The 18,053-nt window shown below is 32.9% G+C and overlaps 1 protein-coding gene across 11 annotated transcripts in view; it reads left to right on the top strand.

Moving 5' to 3' along the window:
- Positions 1 to 18,053, top strand: part of LOC126816170 (sodium/hydrogen exchanger 9) — a 59,186-nt gene that overhangs the window by 28,386 nt on the left and 12,747 nt on the right. For 2 of the 11 annotated variants that reach the window (XM_050542445.1, XM_050542457.1), the window contains exons 14-18: positions 4,841 to 4,915; positions 11,567 to 11,646; positions 11,813 to 11,921; positions 12,590 to 12,739; positions 15,704 to 15,781. In XM_050542445.1, the coding sequence (XP_050398402.1) occupies positions 4,841 to 4,915; positions 11,567 to 11,646; positions 11,813 to 11,921; positions 12,590 to 12,739; positions 15,704 to 15,757 (468 nt within the window). In that variant the 3' untranslated portion in view covers positions 15,758 to 15,781. Of the gene's footprint in view, positions 1 to 2,462; positions 2,517 to 4,840; positions 4,916 to 6,160; positions 6,206 to 11,566; positions 11,647 to 11,812; positions 11,922 to 12,589; positions 12,740 to 12,994; positions 13,013 to 13,555; positions 13,575 to 15,703; positions 15,782 to 17,649; positions 17,677 to 18,053 lie in introns of all 11 variants that reach the window. The other 9 variants (XM_050542428.1, XM_050542464.1, XR_007678253.1 and 6 more) reach the window with 8 other exon arrangements.

The raw sequence follows: 18,053 nt of genomic DNA, 5'->3' as shown, positions 1-18,053 counted from the left end.
GCCGGTATCAGAGAACCAGAATAATTGCTTTGTGTGGTTTAAGGATAACAAATACTCAGTTTTCTAACGGATCATGCAAGATGCTGTAATTATTGTCTATTTAGACTATAGAATTAGGTGTGCAATCACCATTAAAACTGTTCTGAAATAGTGTCCTATTAATATACATTGACGTTAGAAAGTTCACAGCTGTAAGATATATATGTGTATTTCTTCATCCAGTTGCTTTCATTGTGCTCCTCTACAACTATTCAAAACTTAGTAATTAGCGCTTGCGCAACTTTTCTAAACTAGGTGTCAGGGTGTCTGTTCAGGGAGAAGTTTCTTCCCAATATGAAGCTTAGCGCCTTTCATAAACTTGCCTTATACCAAATTCTTTCATACCATATTATACCATATTCCGCATACATGTATTATTGTAAGGGGTTTGCCTGGCACAGAATTAAGATGAAATTAAACAGGGAGTTTACAAAAACAAAATTGTCCATGGAAAGAAAAATTCCGGTTGTCAGATTTGTCACTCAAAAAAATCCTGATTTGGGAGGGATGTTATTATTGTATAATTTCGGCCATTTCTTTCTCATTACTGGATAATAATTATCATCCAAAATTAGAATGGACATTAAAAAATTAGCAGACAAATTGATGGTTGCCATTTCATAATAACAATGAGTTAATTTACGAATGTTCAGTGCCATTTATGATTGTCAATAACATTTATTTTAACCCTAGTCCAGAATTCTTGATACACAAATTTTCCTTATGCATTTTACTTTCCGTACTGTGTGCAAATGGAAATTTTTAATAGTTATCTCCCTTTAATGTGAAAAATATGAATGTGCAAATAATCAACGGGGAATAAAAACAGGTCATGCAGCCTTTTTATAAGCCCACATATTCATGTGAACGTATATTGTCGTCGCCCCTGTCTGTCTGTCCATCCACAATTGTTTGTGAACAGGTCACATTTTTTATCCGATTTCAATAAAACTTGAAATAAAGGTTTATGACCCTAAGATCTCTGTTCCTTTCGATATTGGCATGTATCGGACTGTAACTTCAAGGATTATGGCCTCTGATTGTACGAAAAATCACGTTTTTAGCTTGTGAACGCCGTAGAGGTCACAATTTTTATCCGATTTGGTTTAAACTTGAAATATATGTTTATAACCCAGAGATCTCGATTCCTTTCGATATTCTTGAGATCGGACCATAACTTCCTGAATTATGGCCCCTGATTGTACGATAAATCACGTTTTTAGCTTGTGGACCCTATAGAGGTCACAATTTTTTAACCGATTTCAAAAAACATTTGAATATATCACCGTTACACCCTAAGGATGGTTGAGTTTGAATTTCGTAAAAATCGGACCGAAACTGACAGACAAAATGGCCGCCCCTCGTTCGCAAATTGTGTCAAAATATTTTGATGAACCTTGAAATACATGTTTATAACCCAAAGATCTCGGTTCCTTTCAATAATCGCGCATATCGGATCGTAACTTCCTGAATTATGGCCTCTGATTGTACGAAAAATTGTATTTTTAGCTTGTGGTGCCTCTAGAGGTCACAATTATTATCCAATTTAAAAAAACGTTCGAATATATCAACATTACACCGTAATGTGTGATGAGTTCAAACTTCTTGAAAACCGGGCCAAAACTGCCGGACAAAATGGCTGCCCCTCGTAACAATCAGGTATATCAAGATTGTGGACGTCCTAGAGGTCACAATTTTGATCTGATTTTGATGAAACTTGAAATGCATGTTTATAACCCAAAGATCTTGGTTCCTCTTGATATTCGCGCATATCGGATCGTTACTTATTGAATTATGGCCCTTGATTGTACAAAAAATCACGTTTTGAGCTTGCAGATTCTCTGGAGGTCACAATTTTTTTCCGATTTTAAAAAACGTTTAAATGCATCACCATTCCACCTTAATGAAGGTTGAATTCAAATTTCGGGAAAATTGAAATGAAACTGCCTAACAAAATTTCCGCTCTTTGTACGCAAATTGTGTAGAAGTGTGTAATACGAAGGTTGTGGACCCTCTAGAGATCGCAAGTTTTATCCGATTTTGATGAAACTTAAAACATATCTTTATATCATAAAGATCTCAGTTCTTTTTCATATTTGCACATTTCAAGCCATAACTTTCTGGATTATTGCCCCTGATTGTACAAAAAACCGTGTTAGTTTTTAGCTTGTTCTCTATCCATCTCTTGTAAAATGTGGGCGTATCCTGCCTGGCAGCCGCTGGTTTGTCACACACAGCAGTATCTGAGAACCAGAATATGTCTCTTTTATGACCTTATTTAAGTTAAGTTAATTATTGTTCATATGGGGTTAAAACAAACTAGAAGGAGGGGGAATGGGAATGACCAACTGGCTTCCCCCCTAAATATGTCACTGCTTCAATGTATACTCTATTCTTGTAAATGGTGTTCTGTCTGTGTCTAGTGTCACTTTTGTGTGTGCTGCGCGTTTGACGATCCAGGTGATGTATTTGAGATCGTGAGTATAGTAAGCCCTGATTGACAGAATGATATCACTATCAGTACACACCACCTCTTATACTACTGCATTCCTTTAAATACTATATCTTTTTGGTAAGTATTACGAATGATCAAATATAAATATCCCTGATACTACTAATAACTAAGAAAGTATTCCTTGAAATCCTTCAGGTTAATAAATAGCAATTTTTTTCATCTTATAAATATTTAAAAAAAAACCCAGTATTGATTTGACTTGATCAGATGAGTGAGAAATGAGTTGACCTTTGCTCCTTGAAAACATTAGTTATGCTGATGACTGCCAGATATCTGGATAATTCGAATTTCTGTACTTGTTTTTAATTTAGCATTTACATTAATCAGTAATTGTATAGTTTATTCTATTTAGATTATACATTGTGCATATGGTACAGTATTGTATCACATGATGCAATTAACTAAAATCTTATTTTACTAAAGGGTGGTGGGATATTTGCTATTTTCTCGAAAAGATTACCGGTAATTAAGGGAAGAGTGAGGCATTAAATCTGCTGATAAACAAAAGCCGAAGCTCCCTTCCAACTCATTTGATAATTTTGAAATGATCTGTTGAGTAGCTTTGAATTGAAACATAGACGTTGTTATAATGGAATATATTGAGGAATAGTCTCAATATATATGTTTATTCGGTTTTCTTGGCATGGATATTAAATAAATCAAGTAGTATATTTTGGCACACAGTCTTATTAAATTACACTTGCTTAGATCAGACTCCAAAAATAACAGATATCTGATAAGGAAGTAGTTAGATCTTCAAAATATATGAATAGGAAGGAAATAAAAAACTTAAGATTGTTTTATTATACACAAGATCCTTTTAAGTAAAAACTGTTCTGTAGTTGATTCGATAGCCAAAAGCACAAAATTGTTGAAAAACTGGCACGCAGAATTAATACATTAGTGCAAGGATTGGAATTCTTGCATTAAAAGATATCCAGAGCTTTTTTGTAGGATAATTTTCTGAAAAGAATCTTTCTACACAGTTATTGTTCCCCGCCTTTCGAAGAAAGCATGCGACTATTAAAATGGTTCGTCCGTCTGTCTGTTGGTCACACTTTTTGGGACACAATAACTCTCTTTCTAATTGAGTTAGAATGTTCAAACTTGATGTAGGTGTTTATTAGGTCAATGCCTTGATGGAGTTCGAAGATGAGAATTTTCTGCGTTGGGTAAGCAGTGATAAGCAATTTGATTGGTTGATGCTTTGGGACACGATAACTTTAGTTCTAATTAAGTGAGAGAGAGATGAAACTTGGTTTATAGTTTCATTACATCAATACCTTGACTAAGTTCGATAATGAGCATTTTCTGCTCAGGGTAAGCAGAGCAATAAGCAATTTGATTGGCTGAGATTTTGGAACAGAATAACTCTCCTTCTAATTGAGCTAGAATGTTCAATTTTGGTGTATGTGTTTATTAGGTCAATGACTTGATGGAGTTCGAAGATGGGCATTTTCTGCTTAGTGTAAGCAGAGATAAACAATTTGATTGGTTGATGCTTTGGGACACGATAACTTTAGTTCTAATTAAGTGAGAGTGAGGACACTTGGTGTATAGCTTTCTTTACATCAATACCTTGACTAAGTTCGATAATGAGTATTTTCTGCTGAGGGTAAACAGAGCGATAAGCAATTTGATTGGTCGAGACTTTGGAACACAATAACTCTCCTTCTAATTGAGGTAGAATGTTTAAACTTGGTGTAGGCGTTCATTAGGTGAATATTGTCTGCTTACGGAAAGCAGAGATGAGCAATCTGATTTTGTGATGCTTTGTGGCATGATAACTTTGGTTATAATTAAGTGGGAGCGATGAAACTCCGAATATAGATTCACTATATCATTACCTTGACTAAGTTCGATGGTGAGAATTTTCTGCTTAGACTAAGGAGAGATTAGCAATTTGATTGGTCAAGACTTTGGAACATATCAACTCTGCTTTTAATTGAGGTACAATGTTTAAACTTGATGTAGATGTTCATTAGGTGAATGTCTTGACTGGGTTCAATGATTAACATTTCGAACTGAAGCTAAGCAGAGCTAATCAATTTCATTGGTCGATGCTTTGGGACAAGAAAATCTTGATTCTATCTGATAGAGAGTGATGAAACTTAGTGTGTAGTTTTATTGCTCGATACTTTTGAAAAAAACTAAATGTGTGATTAATCTATATGTGTCATCTATTTATTTTGGGATTTCGGCCGGGGACATCAGCCTCACTGTTGGCTTGTTGTTATTATTATCCTTTTGTTATCTAATTAAGTTTTATTTACTAACATCTACCAGGCTATATCTACACAGAGACAATACAGCACCATGGGTCCTTCCGACCAAGCAGCAGCTCCGACACAAAACCAACCGGTTTGTCCACCAATCATCAAGCACTTTTTTTTTTGTTGCACTGCATCCTTTCTCTATTTAGTTTGATGTGTGTTTGCAGTTATTTTGTCTTGTGGCTGTTCTATAAGACGTTTGGTGGTTACACAATCTATCATATTTTAGAGGTTACAGACTGGGTACTTATCTGCTTGTCCTGGCAAGTACAAACTCCCCTTGAGGACAAGTAGATTCCAATTTTGACTGTTTGCATATTTCACCAAACATAATTGATAAGAAATTGCAATCAAAATTTGAAAAATTGAATATAAATCACTTTATATACAATCACCTTCCATTAATGTGTGCTTTTAGACCCAGTTTCGTGTTTGTTAATGTTCCAAAAGAATAGAACTATGCACACTTTAATGCATAACCATAGCATAAAAAAAAAATACAAATTACCAGGAAAAATATATTTTTTTGTAAAAATGTTACATCTTAAAGCAGCTCTAATTATGTATGACCCATTTATGCTCTTGGGAACATATTTTTGAAAGATACAAACTCTTATCTATTGTGACAGGCCAATTAAAAGAGATAATGCGAGAAGCCAAGCACTTATTTTTGCATTCTACTATTAAACAAAGGAACATGTCACTCTTGATCAAGATAATGGGGAAATGTTTGATTTCAACTCATAACATTGGAAATTTAGAAAATTTCCCAGCCTGGGTTATAATAATATGTGCAATAACTATCACTATGCAGTGTTGTTTTCTACAAAGCTTTCTTGTTTGTAACTTTGAAAATAAAATCCAATCTAAACCAGTATTGCAAAGAACAAAAAAGACAGATTTGTCCTATTGAAAGGTTAAATGAATTGACAAATGGACTTGAAAGGAAGCGTGTGATAAAATATGAAGATACCCAATGCAAAGCTGATCAATTGTAGATATAGGTGTATCTGTCAATGACAATTTTAACATTGAAACGACTTAGATTTGAAATTTTTATTTAAGAAATTGAGTTGCTAACATTTCAAACCTTATGACAAAATACAATCATTAAATACTGTTTTGACAATGCTGGACAATGGACGGAAGAAGACAGGACCTGACCAGACAAAAATCCTAAAAACCCATGAAGGTTGTATCAGATCTGTCATCAATAAAATACGGTAGATTGTGTACAATGTTTAGTTAACAAAAAGGTTTGTGTAGGAATTAAAACAAGTTATATTTATTATGAAGTTTATTATACAAGTTTGTTGTATACTGTTTATTTCAGACGGAACTAGAAGATGTACCCCCCGGTTCCCCTTTATTAAATCAGGTACTTACACCTAGATACAAACACACTTTATGAATAAAACTTGACATGTACATGGTACAGTTTCAGATCTTGGATTCATTCTAATGAAAATATTAAATATGAAAACAAAGTAAACCGGAAATGTGCTTAAAAGTATGAAATTTTTCCTTAGAGTAATCCAAATTGTTTCGAAAAATAATATGCATGAAATCTGTCTTCAACTTTTATGCAATTAACCTTTTGTTAAATTTATTTTGTGGCCTCTGTTTTTTAATTTAATTTCAAAATTTAAGTGATCATAAGTTAGCATGTTTTAATGGAGTGGTTTTTTGTATTTTCAAATTGTTAATTTGTGCATAAATGTCCCCCCACCAATCACCATTACTTTTGAAATGGCTAAATAAGTTCATAAACTTATACATTGGAAAGCACATTTTCAATGCTTTAAGGAAATGGTTCACTAATATTCTGCTTCCATTTAGATGGTCCTTACTATATTATCTTTATAGTCTGGAATAACTTCTAGTGTTGACAATTAGATACAGTGGTCAAGTAGGTTCCAACTAGACACTTAACAACTACTTTAAACTTCAAATGGTGATAACTTAAGTTGGAATTACAGGCCTTCACGTCAATATATTCCCGGAAAATAAAAACAGGTCTCCTGAAATTGGAATAAGGATAAATCGCTCTCCTAAATTTCTTGAGGAGAGCTTTTTTAGCATTTGTGATAAGAACAGGGATTTTAATCCATTTTGAAACCAACTGGCCAGAATTGAGTCAAATGACACTTATGAGGCTCCGGTAGCAAATAGGGTAATTAGAAGCTCCTGTTCACTTTAATATACTAAACAGCAAAAAAAATCGTCAGGCAGACACTTTAATCAAATCTTTCTAGAAAAATACTTACTAAATGGATCAAAACAATTTTTTGTGAACAGTATGTTGACACATTAGTGATTAATTCATCACAATTCCAAGACATTACGAGAAGGTTTAGAGTCTGTACACAGTCTGTACACAGTCTATACATCAGTACCTGGGGTGTCCACCGCGAGTGTCAATAACAGCAGTGCAGCGTCTGTACATGGAGTGGCCCAGACGTTTGATGAATGCCATTGGCACCTGACATTATTAAGTCTCCTCAGAATTTCATCCCAAAGATGTTCAATCGGGTTTAAGTCCGGACTAAGAGCTGGCCAGTGCATAACATTTACACTGTTCTGCTGTAGAAAGTCCCGAGTAACTCTGGCGGTGTGGGCACGGGCGTTGTCATGCTGGAAAACGTTTCGATGACGTGCGATTTGTGGTAGGATGTGGGGTCTGAGAGCTTGATCGATGTAGCGCACTACTGTGATGCCGCCTCCTCTCCCTGGACCAAGATTTTGGAACACCACAGGACCCACTCTCTGGTTCAGGCTGATTCCACCCCAAACCATTAAGCTTGGAACTTCCCATGAGTCTCGTTCCGTGACACATTGGTCAGAATAATGCTGGCCACGTCAACGCCATATTCTGGTCCTGCCATCTGCAGTTGATACGCAATACTGACTCTCATCTGTGAACAGACACAGTTCTCCATTGCCTGTGTAGCCAGTTCTGGTGTTGTTGGACAAACTGTAGACGTTCATGTCGATGGCGAGGGGTGAGTTTCAGTCCATGGTAAGGTCTAGGGCGGCGCACTGTATCGGTTCTGATAGGTCTTCCGTGTGTTCCCACTGCCTGACGTGATGTCTCAGATGCCTGTGTGAAGGGATTCTGCACGTGCTGTCACACAACATGGCGGTCTTGTTGCCTTGTGGTAACCCTTGGTCTACCAGTTCGGGGCCGATCATCCGTGGTGTTTTGCTGGCCTGAAAGCGTTGAGCCTGTAGATGGTCCAAACATTGACCTGGAAGCAGAGGTTCTACTCCACTAACCCCTGGGTTAAACATGCATTATGCAAGAGCTAAATCTGATTATTGCAAGTCTTAATTTAGGCTTCAGATGTTATAGAAATTATAAATTAGATCTTTATTTAAACAACAAGACCAAAATCAACTCTGTAGACCCACGGATGGCTCGGCTACAGCTCGGATTTAAATAGGATTTCACTAATTGATTAAATCAAATAAGGGATAACATGATGAAAATACGTCAGTTAGATCGAGGCTAAATGATCAGAGAAGGTGAAGACACAATTCGCTACCATTTCTAGGCAAATATTACAACGATGATAACTATGTTCAGAATAAAGTAATTTGACTGAATTTTTCAATATATTCTTCTTTCATCATCTACTTTTGAACTGTTATAGCAAGAATGGCCAACTCTCTATAAAAATCTCCCATAATGTATCTTTAATCTATGGGGGAGACACGTTTTCAAGTTATCCGCCCTTGATAATTGTGCTATTTTTATCGACCAATCGCATAAATCATTAATTGAAAAGGAAGTTCGCAATAGGAAGTAACTCTCATCGAACAAGGTTAGGAGTTGGCCTAAATGAGAGAAGTCCAAATTATTCGAAATGCATATTTATTAACAACAAATTATATAATATTATATTAATGAAGACCAGACTTTTATGTAGGTTCAAGAGTTTTAATGAGAATCGTTCGTTCGCAGAGTTTTTTGTCCAAGTGATATTGTAGAAATGTTAGTGTGAATCAAATTGCCAGGTTTTAGTTCAATAATAATAAACATAACGGAATGAAACATTTCAGACAAAAAACGAAAAGTAATGATAATAACAAAAGTCAACGATATAGATGTTATACATATTTGCAATCAGCGAAACATACTACAGATTTTGATAATACAATTAAATATAAATGAATTAGAAATATATACATTATTTACATAAATCATTCAGTAAATGGACATGAATATTTTTGGTAATTTGTTATGTAGAGTGTCGTATTCTGAATAGGGTAATATTTGCTTTGAAGTTCAAGTCGGTAATATTCCTGAATAAATTACTGACTTCGTTTATTCGATGGATAAACGGATATCATCAGTCGATCGAAATTAAGATTTTTCTACTACGACCAGTATTAGAAAATGCTGTAACCAAAATAAACTGATACCATACCATGGCATTTCTTCATATTTAAAACACAAATTATTGTTTTTGTCTATCACGTAACTTAGAGTTTTTAATCATTCGTGGATGATAGACAAGCGGCACAATGATCACGTGACAACCATAATTGAAGTTACTTTATATAAAATAAAATTCTGTACGACTATACCATAGGAATAAAACTAAAACACTATTTAAGCTAAATCTAGCGATGCTGGTTTATTGACCTAATTTCAACCGATGCATGTCATGTGTTATCAGGAGTCAGAAAGCATGGAGATCCTAACGGAAAAATATATTATTAATGTCTGTTTCTCGGGATATCCGGTGTTCTATCAGGGATTATTCAATGACTATTTAAATTTAACTAACAACGGGTTAGTGAAACCATAAAATGTACACTCCAATTATTATTTTAATATCTACCTGGAATTGGAACGGATCGAGCGGCGAAGATGGCACGAATCCCGAGATTCGCAATCCATGTTGAGCTAGATGTCATCATTCGCTCCATGGTTTATTTTTACAAAAGAAACTTACTGGAGCTGTTATGAATAACCAGCAAGCTTGTTTTTTGGGGGTTTTTTTTAACAGAATTACCAAAATTACTGTTAAATGTGCTAATTACACGGATTATGGACCAGATGGGCGATTCTCACCAAGGTATGACTGTTATTGTAGCCGACAAGCGAGTTGATTGTCGATATTGACAATATTTTTCGTTACCTCTTATGTGAAGGCCTGGAATTAATCAATATTATATGAAAAGTTTCTGGGCCAGTACTTGTAATTATGTATGGTTTAGTAACTTTAGTTCACTTTTTATCGGACTTTAACTCTTTCATATTTTATCAGCTTGATTACATTTCATTTTTTTTGTCCAGTGCTTATTAGATTTTAAATCCAATATTATTTTGACATAAAGCAAATAGTTACCCTCTATTTACATAGGGGTATAAATACACAATTGCATACTAAATAATCTTATCTGTCAAGTTACTCATCTTTTCAACAATTTCATGTAATAAAATATCTACATGTGTTATACTGAAATAATTTTAACCTTTTTTTGTGATGAAATAGGAAATCTTTAATTTGTTTTTTGTTTCATTCCTTCAATATTCCATATATTATATTTTACTGGTGATAGTTTTATTTATCTTATGACATCTTGTTGCTTGTGTACTGTAAACAGCCAATGAATAAAACATTTGAATTTCCAATGAAACAAACATAGTCCAGTGAACTTAATCTGAATTATATCTTATATAAAAATATCTTAAATACAGAAATATAGATAAAATATTAATTAGATTGTTGAAATACTAAATAAATAAGTCAAAACATATTTATTGATTTATAAGTCATTTATTAAATTTAGATGGGCAATTTTGTGTGTGGGAAGTGGGGGAGGGGGTATTGTCAGGTATTCAATTTACCAAACGTCTAATAGACAGCCTGTGTGTAGTGTGGTAAATATGTGGTTCTTTTTTCTTCAGTTTTTGCTTGGGTTATGCATGCTATATCACTTTTTATAGCTGGACTTATTTCTATATTATTTTATGGTTTTATTCTTATGTTTCATACTTATTTTTTACCTTTCCTTTTTTTTTTTTTTTACCTTTCCCCATCTTATAACTATCATTTGTCTTACTGACAATTACTGCTCATTTCTTCTTGTATTTTTTCGTAATGTCATTATATATTTTAAGGGCTCACATGTTTATTTTAAAGAAAATGTAAAAAATGTTTTTGTTTTTTTTTTGTTGAATTATTTCAATTTTGAAAGTATAATTCACAAAAAAACAATGACAATGTTTTGCGTTAATAGCTTACATTAACATTTCAATATTTTTTTGTATAAAAAAAAAAATTCACACATGATTGTGTTTTGTAATGACAAACATTTCTGGAGTCAGTAGCGGGCCAATGATGTACCTTTAAGCAAATATATTCCATTAATTATAATAAAACACTTCTAAATATTTGAATAGATAGTAGTAAGTGTGGGATTTGATGTGAATATTTTGATTAGATTTCTATCTCTAGATTAGCATGCAGGTTGGCTAAAGTTTATATATATTTTATTTATCTATTTAGTAATTTTTTTTGAATAGTTTATATTGTATATACACTGCTTCTCGATTAGGATTTTAAAAAAGATATTGTGTAACTAATGTTTTATAAGCACATACATAAATAATTTTGCGTATATTTTTTCTAGATTTCAAATGTATATCATTATATATCACAGAATCTTTTTGAACACTTAATGATTTTTTAGTGTATTAATAATATTGTATATTATATATTTGAAGACAACAGAAACAGAAAATAATGGTACTAAGAAATATGAAAAGGCATGGCTGGTTTTAAAATGGTATAACTTTGATACCAGGTAGGTGTATCATTAAATTATGGCACAAAATGGCCTTCTATGAATTGCAGCATTTTTATCAATTATATTTTCTCATTAATGGCCTTTTGATAATCAGAATTGGAGGAAATACCACTGTCAAAACCGTTATATAAAGTATTGGTGATAAAACCCATTTGTATTGTAGGTACATGAAACCACTATTGACTAATAGTCGACCAACTTTAATGGAAACTTTACCCCAGTGTTGTCTTCCACTGGCTAAATTATTAACTACTGAGGAACAAATGTCTCAAGTAAGTCCTTCATTTATTATCATTGATTAATTGTCAAAATTAATAAGATGTACCCTGATTAAATTATATTGGATCTATTATGTTTAAATACCTGCTGAATTTGTTTTGCAATGAGGAGTCATAATGGCTCAGTGAGGAAGGTGTTAGGTGAGAAAGTTCCTCTGAAATTTTCTATGCAGCTTCTCATTGTCAGTGATAGAGGACAGACACCCTAGCATGTCCTTAATAGCACAAAGCATGGCGTGTGTCTGTCTTCATTAGCCTGGTTGGTGCAGAAAAGTTGGATGTTAAACCCCATTTCATTTCATTTCTTGGAATCAACTGATTGATTTGGAATCTTTTATACATGTATTTATATTCATGAGACGAAAAAGTCACTTTCCGATAACTAGAATGGCAAAAGTTATTATTTGATTACCAGTTCTTAATTATTTTGATCATTTCTTCATGGGTTGTTGCTCTTGATCAGTTTTTACCGTCTTGTAAATGCTCCCACTAATAACAAAATGATTGATATGTTACAACCTGTATAGACTGCTATGTTTCGTTGTCTGAAAACCCATCTTTTACAGTATAAATTATAGTACAAGCCAAAACTATTGAGATAAATCCATTCATCCGTTGGGCTTGATTAAATTTTTGCATTGCTAATTTTAATTTCACTTTAGGGAACTACAAAAGAAAGAGAGGATTCTGAATCTGATACAGATATGATATTAGATCACAGTCAGTTATCTATGGGTGATTCCATGGAAACAAACGGTGCCATGCCATCATCCATAAACAGTATTAATGCGGATAGAAAATCAAATATACCGGTAAGTTGAATTTTTGGGGGTTGTTTGAAATCTGTAGATAAGTTTTTGCATTTAGATTGTTGTGCTTATGCAATATATACTTTTCTGCCAATTGCTGTCAGTCTATTGATATATTAAATGTGATATGACATGCATTGACCATAACATTAGTTCAGGGTATTTCAATTAAGATTGTTGCAAAATTTTTGGTCCTTATTTCTATCCATTGATGAGATAATGACATTTATACTATAGAAAAATTATCAATTTTTATAGAATCCACAGTAAATTCAGGTCAGTAATTTACACAACACCATAAACAAATCTCATTTAACAAGAAAGTGTTTGTTTTTTTTAATATTAGGAGAGTAAGAATTAAAGGTCTTTAGAGAATATAGAAATTAAAAGTATTTGAAGTGTCTACAATTAAAAGTCTCTAATGTAAATAAGAATTAAAGATCTGTATTTAAAGAGTCTACAATTAAAAGTCTTTAATGTAAACAAGAATTAAAGATCTGGATTTAAAGAGAATAAGAATTTTAAAATCTATTTGCAAATAGGATTGTCCAACTATTTGGGTTTGATAATGTTGCTAACACAAATTATCTTAAAACTGCTTTGATAATCATTCATATTTAAACCATTTAGATACTGCTTTGGCATAATAAACTGAATTTGCAGGCAATTTGTTAAATTAATCTGAATAATTGCAAAGATTTTCTGGCATCAATTATATTTGTAATACAATAACTTGCACTTGTTCCATTCTTTGTCCTTAAAAGTATTATTAGTGCTTTAGCTGAATAATATTAAACAATATTATGTTTTCATTCTCAGTAATGATGGTTTCAAAAAGGTGAGAAATGTTGCTCAATTGACCGTTTTTTGTTTATAAAGTTGAGATTGGTCATGTTTTGACTGTTTCATATTTCGAAATTGTTATTTTCTGCCTTTGGCACATGTTTTCAACTATTTAACATAACTATTTTTTAAGCATGCTTTGTTAAAATTTGGGGGGTTGGATGGCCGAATGGTTAGCACGTGCGTGCTGTATCATAAGGTCTGTCATTGAGTCAACTGGCCTGGTTTCGAATCCCCAGTTGTACGTGACAAGGAGTAGGGTCGCCTGTCCAACCTTGTGGGTTTTCTCCGGGTCTTCTGGTTTTCTCCCACTGCTAAAGACCCCTGCACGCAAACGAATTATTGAAATAAAATAAAACCATATGTTAGTCCCGAAATGACCTAGTTTGTGTCGAGTGGACGTTAAACCCCATTTCTCTCTCTCTCCTCTCTTGTTAAAATTTAATTCTGAATCCAACTTAATCTTTATAATTTTATTTAGACAGACATTTATAATCCAGATCGGACATAATTAACTTTCCGTGTAGTTCAGTATTTTTATCCATTTTGATGTGGACGTATATTGTCGTTGCCCCTGTCCGTTCATCTGTTCACATTTTGTTTGTGGACACTCTACAAGTCACAATTTTTATCCAATTTTGACAAAACTTGAAATATAGGTTTATATCCCAAAGATCTTGGTTCCTTTAGGATATTGACATGTATCAGAACATAACTTGATGGATTTTGGTCCCTGATTGTACGAAAAATCGCTTTTTTAGCCTGTCCATCTCTTGCAAAATGTTGACATATCTTGCTTGTTAACTTCACAAAGAAAACTAAAACTAAAATACGAATAGGTTTTAATTGATTCTAAATTCAGTTAATGTGAAAATTTCTCTAGGATTAAAAAAAAATCTACAACAAAAAGAATGTTAGGTTTGGGATGCTGTTTTTGAAAGAGCACAAAGTAATATAGCATTATGTTATGGTATTTGTAAGCTTACAGTACAGCAACATTTTACAAGCCCTATTATCCTGTCATCACAGCACATAAAGCAGGTGGAATATGGCTGTGTTGTATTTCTATGTACTGAATACTAATACTTTTATTTTACAAATATTTTGGGTTTATGTACAGGTAAATGGTAAAAATGTTTGGTAAAAATATACTATTAATAGTTTGTTATTGTCTAATGGGTAATGTAATGTACATGGGAAATTCTTGTTTTCATCTCATGGGTAACATTATGTAAATGGAAAATTCTTGAAATTGTTTCATCGGTAGCTTGAATTTGTTTCATGGGTATATGGGAAATTCTTGTTATGACCTCATAGGTAACTTTATGTACATGGGGACATTGGAAGAGGATATTTTGGAGGAGGGTATTAAGGAAAAGCAGTGTTGACCCTGGATTAATATTATCTGAGCATGAAGTGGGATTAACAAGATTCTTTTATTTATTATTAAGATTTTGTTTTGATGCACATAACAGTATTTCACAGTTTTGATATCTCCCCCCCCCCCCCCCCCAAATGCAAAACATGTATTAATCTGTCTTTTTCACTGTATACTATCAGCACAACTTTCTGTTATTAGAATTTGAAAGGGGCATAATGTCAAAACTATGGTACATCAATATTTATACTCTTACAAAACCCAGACATCCTAATGATTGGAAAATAAATTCACATGCTTTACAAATACTAATCTATGAAGAAATTAATGTATTATTTTGAATTTGCTGTCTGCATGTACATGTATGTGGTGAACTCGTAGCCTTAAACACATATCACAGTATTGTTTACTGGACTTCATCCATTTGGGGGCACCTTTCTCACCGTCACCCAAACCAATATACTTGATTACAAATTTAAGCAAAATAAAGAAAAACTGACACAATTATAGAAAGAGAAAAACACAGAAATTCTAATTGTGTAAAAGCCTCAAAGTTATGTTTACGATCTAAAAAGCTGCTGGTGGTCGGTCTTCTAAGCATGCTGCTCAAGTTGATAGACAATGGCTTAAGGCTTTATCTATTTTTTAAATTATATTTGAGTTTTATTTAATGGTGAATGCAGTTATCTTATGTTTGTTTTATTTTATTATTTTCTATTTTATTTCCTCTATATTCTGTCTGGAAGAATGAAGATATGCTTGTACGATTGGATAGCGATGACAGTCCCATATTCCCATGAACTAATACACTCTACCAAAGTTGTGTAAGAAGCATGAATCTTTTCATCCTTGTCTTGTCACACCACCTGCTTTTAATAAATCCCAGCTTTTAATTACCATTATCAATCCCATATTATCTTATTAATATATTCTTGTACAATATTAATTAGTTGATCTTATTGTTTATGCATCAACATTGACCATTTTTCTTTTCTAAAATCCCATATTTTTTTATAAAAGCAGTATCCCTACTAGTCATTCTTATTATTAATTATCCATTAATTAATAATGATAATTTAAAATATGTGTCAACGTGACAGAATGGAATTGATTGATGGTTAATTAAAGTATTGTCATCTCATGTCATCTGTATGGTTACATTGAGAGGTGGAGCAAATGGAAACCAGGCTCGTAAAATTCAGACGCTTAATTTCAACTTGTACCGAGATTGAGCCCAGTCCATTCAAATGGAGGCCTATAGCAGACTCAATATCATGATAATTAATTAAAACCAAATGTGACAAGACCAGATAACAGACTGTTAGTTCTATTTAAGGCCAAACTAATTTAACTTTTAGTTGTATGGCACTTGATAAATAGCACTTGAGTTGTGTGAACAATGTTTTGTTTAAAATTTGAAAACTTAAAAAAATATTTAGAACTAAAAGTTTTTAAGAAGAGAAACCAATTACTTTTTGTTCGCTCAAGAAATAGGAAGTGAAATTTGTAATAGGTGTTCCTGAAGAACAGCAATTCTGTTCAAACAAATATGGCAACTTAAAGGAAAAATTATACAATTTTGATTACGGATCTATTCGATAATATTCCTCTTAAATTACATGTGTGATGCTTAATAATATTATTATATACCGTTTCATATGAATTAGTATGAATTAAAGCAACCTTTAATGTAGTTAATAACAAAATGTCAATTGATTACTTAAACCCAGTCAGTAGGCTAATATCTGATTTTATGCGGCTTACATGTATATTGTTAAGCATCAAAGTTTTCTTTTGAATCACAACCAATCCTTAAACAAATTGATTTCTTTTCTCAGATCTATCACAAATTTTGCTTAATGGGTATGCATATCAATCTGATCAAAACACAGATCCTAGTTCATTTCGTTTCTTTATAGTTCAAAATTTCGTTTTACTTGTCTTTACTACACTAGGATCTGGAAGAGTTGTTATATTACTGGCGTTTTGGTTGAACTAAGGGATAAGCCAATGAAACGGTCAGTTATGGCGACTTCTTGGCGTGCCATACACGGAACTGAGGGTAAACCACTAGAAACGTCAACACTGATTGATTAATCAATGTCTGATGTCATAGGGTCAAAAGCCGCTCGTACGACCACTGACACAACCTTCGAGTACAACTTGTCAGATCTTCATGTAGTGTAGGCCATCAAAAGTATAAAAAAAAAAAATGAAACGAAATATAGATCTGTATTCTAATCAGATTGTATGCATATTGAAAGTTGATAATTAGTTAAACTTGTTTGTTATAATTGTATAATAATTGTTTGAATAAGTATCCTTGTTATAATAATATTATTAATCATTTTCAAGTTAAAAATTAATAGCTTCCATCTTGGGAATTATTTTAAAATTTTAGTTGTTATTATATTATTAAAGACAGGGTAAGTCAAAGTGATGTGATCTCAAATATCAGCATTCAAAGGTTAAGGTTGTTAGATTTGAACTCTGTACATATGCCAATTATATTCCTATTATCTATTCATTGTGTAGATATTTATTTTATGTTATGCATGTGATGTATAGAAATTGATATTATTCATTATTTATTCATTTATAAGCCATTGTTTTTATTTATATTTTATGCTCAATATAAAGAAAATGAGAATATAATTTTTAGAAAGTTTTATTTATTTTTTCTGGTTTTTAGTTCTAATTCAATTAGAAGTAGAATTTGGTGAGTTTAGGAATGCTTTATGTTCGAGTTTGAATGCTTTGGTTGTTAATGTTGCATTATGGACCAACTTGAAATTAGAGTGTTATTCAACTCAAGGCCCCCCTGAATTATTTACTATTTTATTTATCTATAGCGGTTGCAATAACTGGAAATGAAGTTAGATCTTGTTGGTTGCTTGTTTGAATATCCATCTGACTTCAGTGTAGTTCCCTACATTTTTTATACCCTGCCAGCCCGAAACATGCTCTTCACCGTGTTGTGGGACATTTGGCCATTGCTACAGGAATAAGAGTCCATATATAGATCTTCGGTATTAGTTGGAAGGCAAGGTGCTGGCTAGCTAAACAGGATGTCCAGGGTTTGATCCTGGTGTTGGC

This window comes from Patella vulgata, chromosome 1 (assembly GCF_932274485.2).
Source record: "Patella vulgata chromosome 1, xgPatVulg1.2, whole genome shotgun sequence".
NCBI classification, from domain to species: Eukaryota; Metazoa; Mollusca; class Gastropoda; family Patellidae; genus Patella; species Patella vulgata.
This window is presented reverse-complemented; position numbering and strand designations above follow the sequence as displayed.